Source organism: Cyprinodon variegatus, unplaced genomic scaffold (assembly GCF_000732505.1).
Source record: "Cyprinodon variegatus isolate N-32 unplaced genomic scaffold, C_variegatus-1.0 Scaffold344, whole genome shotgun sequence".
Classification (NCBI taxonomy): Eukaryota; Metazoa; Chordata; class Actinopteri; order Cyprinodontiformes; family Cyprinodontidae; genus Cyprinodon; species Cyprinodon variegatus.
In genome coordinates, this window is record NW_015150797.1 from 72,005 (window position 1) to 74,153 (window position 2,149).

Genomic DNA, 2,149 nt, shown 5'->3' on the forward strand with positions numbered 1-2,149 from the left:
ATGTCAAAAACAAGCTAAAACAGAGTTAAATTGACTTCAAAATGATACAGGGATTACATGTGCTTACTTATAAAAATAGAATCAGAAATACTGAGGTGCATTCAGTAGAACTGTTCACAGTTTATCCACTCTAAAGTGGTTCACTCTCGGGACGTCCCAATCTAATATTGATATTGGAATACCCAATATCAGCAAGAAAAAGGAATATTAGAATTTATCTGCCCAAATCTAAAATCTTTGCTTCTATTCACTTTTGTTTAAAGTTAATCTATTTGGGAAGAAAGAAATGGGTCTCTTGCTCTCATACCTCAATTTTAAGTATCTCTTTTTTTGAGTAATATCACTTTAGCCTTTTCTATCATTCCATACTATAAAATATTCATGAATCTATAATAGTTTATGCTTATATTACACTCAAAGCTGCAATATTGGTATGTTTATATCTGTGAAGATGGTATGGGGAATTAAAAACACTGTATCCGGACACCCTACTTCACTTGCTGTTTAAATGCCCTCCTATCCCACATTATCAAAAGCAGCACAACTGAGTAGAAGAAAAGGAAAAAACGCAACTAGATGTAAACATCAAAGTGGAAAAATAAACCCTATAAGATGTTTCTTCTCTCATTCTTCAACAATTCGTTGCAACTTTATGACGTAGTTTGGCCCCGTCAAACTGTTAACACATAGAGTAGTCATGAATATTTGTAGTTTTACATCCCCTGCTGTATGTAATGTGCCCATATCACTAATAAACACAAAGTTCACTCCTGTTGCACAAAAATGTTTATCCTAATGGAGGAAGAAAGTTAGCCCACATTACTCTATTTGCTGTTTTTACTGCCCGCTGGTTTAAATAGCTTCAGGAAGAAGATGCTTTGCAGAAGCTTTGGATCTTAGGCAGGGTTGATTATTTAGTTCCAGTATTTTTATCCAACAGCACTGAGGCACTAAACTTTGCAAATAGCAAATGTTTTGTAAGTCTTAAAACATTTGTTCACATTAAATGAAGCCAGAATGGTTCTAATATAAGCAAAGAGATTGAGGGGACGTAAATGCTTTGATTCACATTTATTCCAGGGATTAGGTTCATGTTGAGTTTGTTTGGTGAAAACCGTGAATTTGATCTCAGTCCTTGTCTTTGTCCTGCGGAGCAGACCTGGAGTGGGACCTCTACAAGAATCTCTTCGGTCAGCATCTGGCTCAGGATGTCATCTCAGAAGAAGTGGCCAGCTTTCTTCGTAATAAGAGCCCTGACCGGCCCCTGGTGCTGTCCTTCCATGGCTCCTCGGGGACCGGGAAGACGCTGGTCAGCTCCATGTTGGGAAATCACCTGTACGGCTCAGCGATGAGCAGCCCGTTTGTCCACCAGTTCATCCCCACGCTTCACTTCCCTTCAGCGAAGCGAGTCAGTCACTACAGGGTGAGTCAGCGCCTTCCTGGAAACGATCATTTGCCGGAGCCGGGAAGACGTATTTCGGAACATGAGGTGTGTCTGGTTTGCAGGAGGATCTGAAGAGCTGGGTGAACGGAAACCTGACGCAGTGTGGTCGTTCCGTCTTCATTTTCGATGAGATGGAGAAGATGCCTCCCGGCTTGATCGACGTCCTGGAACCCTTCCTGGGTCCCTCCCACGTTGTGTTCCGCACCAACTACCGGAAGGCCATCTACATCTTCATCAGGTACAGAAACACTATCTGTGGAGGCAGCTGTTCCTCGGCTTAAAAACAAACAGCCTCTGCTTTCTGTTTCTCTGCAGCACCGCAGGACAGGAGGTGATAAACCAGCTGGCTCTAGAAAACCGGCAAGCTGGACAGGAAAGAGAGCAGATCAAGTTATCTGACCTGCAGGACGCCATCGCACAAGCAGTTTACAACACCAAAACAAGTAAGCGACAGATTGGAGTCTTATACAGTGCAGCCTTCCTTACCTTCTTCTAAGTCGTAGAGAAATCATATTTAAATGTCAAATCATTCTGGCTTAAACATGCATATAAATGTACTCTTTATGAGACGATATTGCCCCAAAATTTAGAAAATTTCTATGTTTAAAAAAGATCCTATCTTAAAATCAACATCATCTTCGTCCCCGCTTTCCTCCTCTTAAAAAAAAAAAAAAAAAAAAAGTATGATGGAGGAGACTCATCCAC

General features: G+C 41.1%; 1 protein-coding gene across 1 annotated transcript in view; it reads left to right on the forward strand.

The window, feature by feature from the left end:
• tor2a (torsin family 2, member A) overlaps positions 1-2,149 on the forward strand; it is a 7,441-nt gene that overhangs the window by 1,898 nt on the left and 3,394 nt on the right. Inside the window, exons 2-4 of the mRNA XM_015385579.1 lie at positions 1,158-1,423; positions 1,507-1,682; positions 1,760-1,887. Coding sequence (XP_015241065.1) covers positions 1,158-1,423; positions 1,507-1,682; positions 1,760-1,887 — 570 coding nt within the window. The remainder of the gene's footprint in view (positions 1-1,157; positions 1,424-1,506; positions 1,683-1,759; positions 1,888-2,149) is intronic.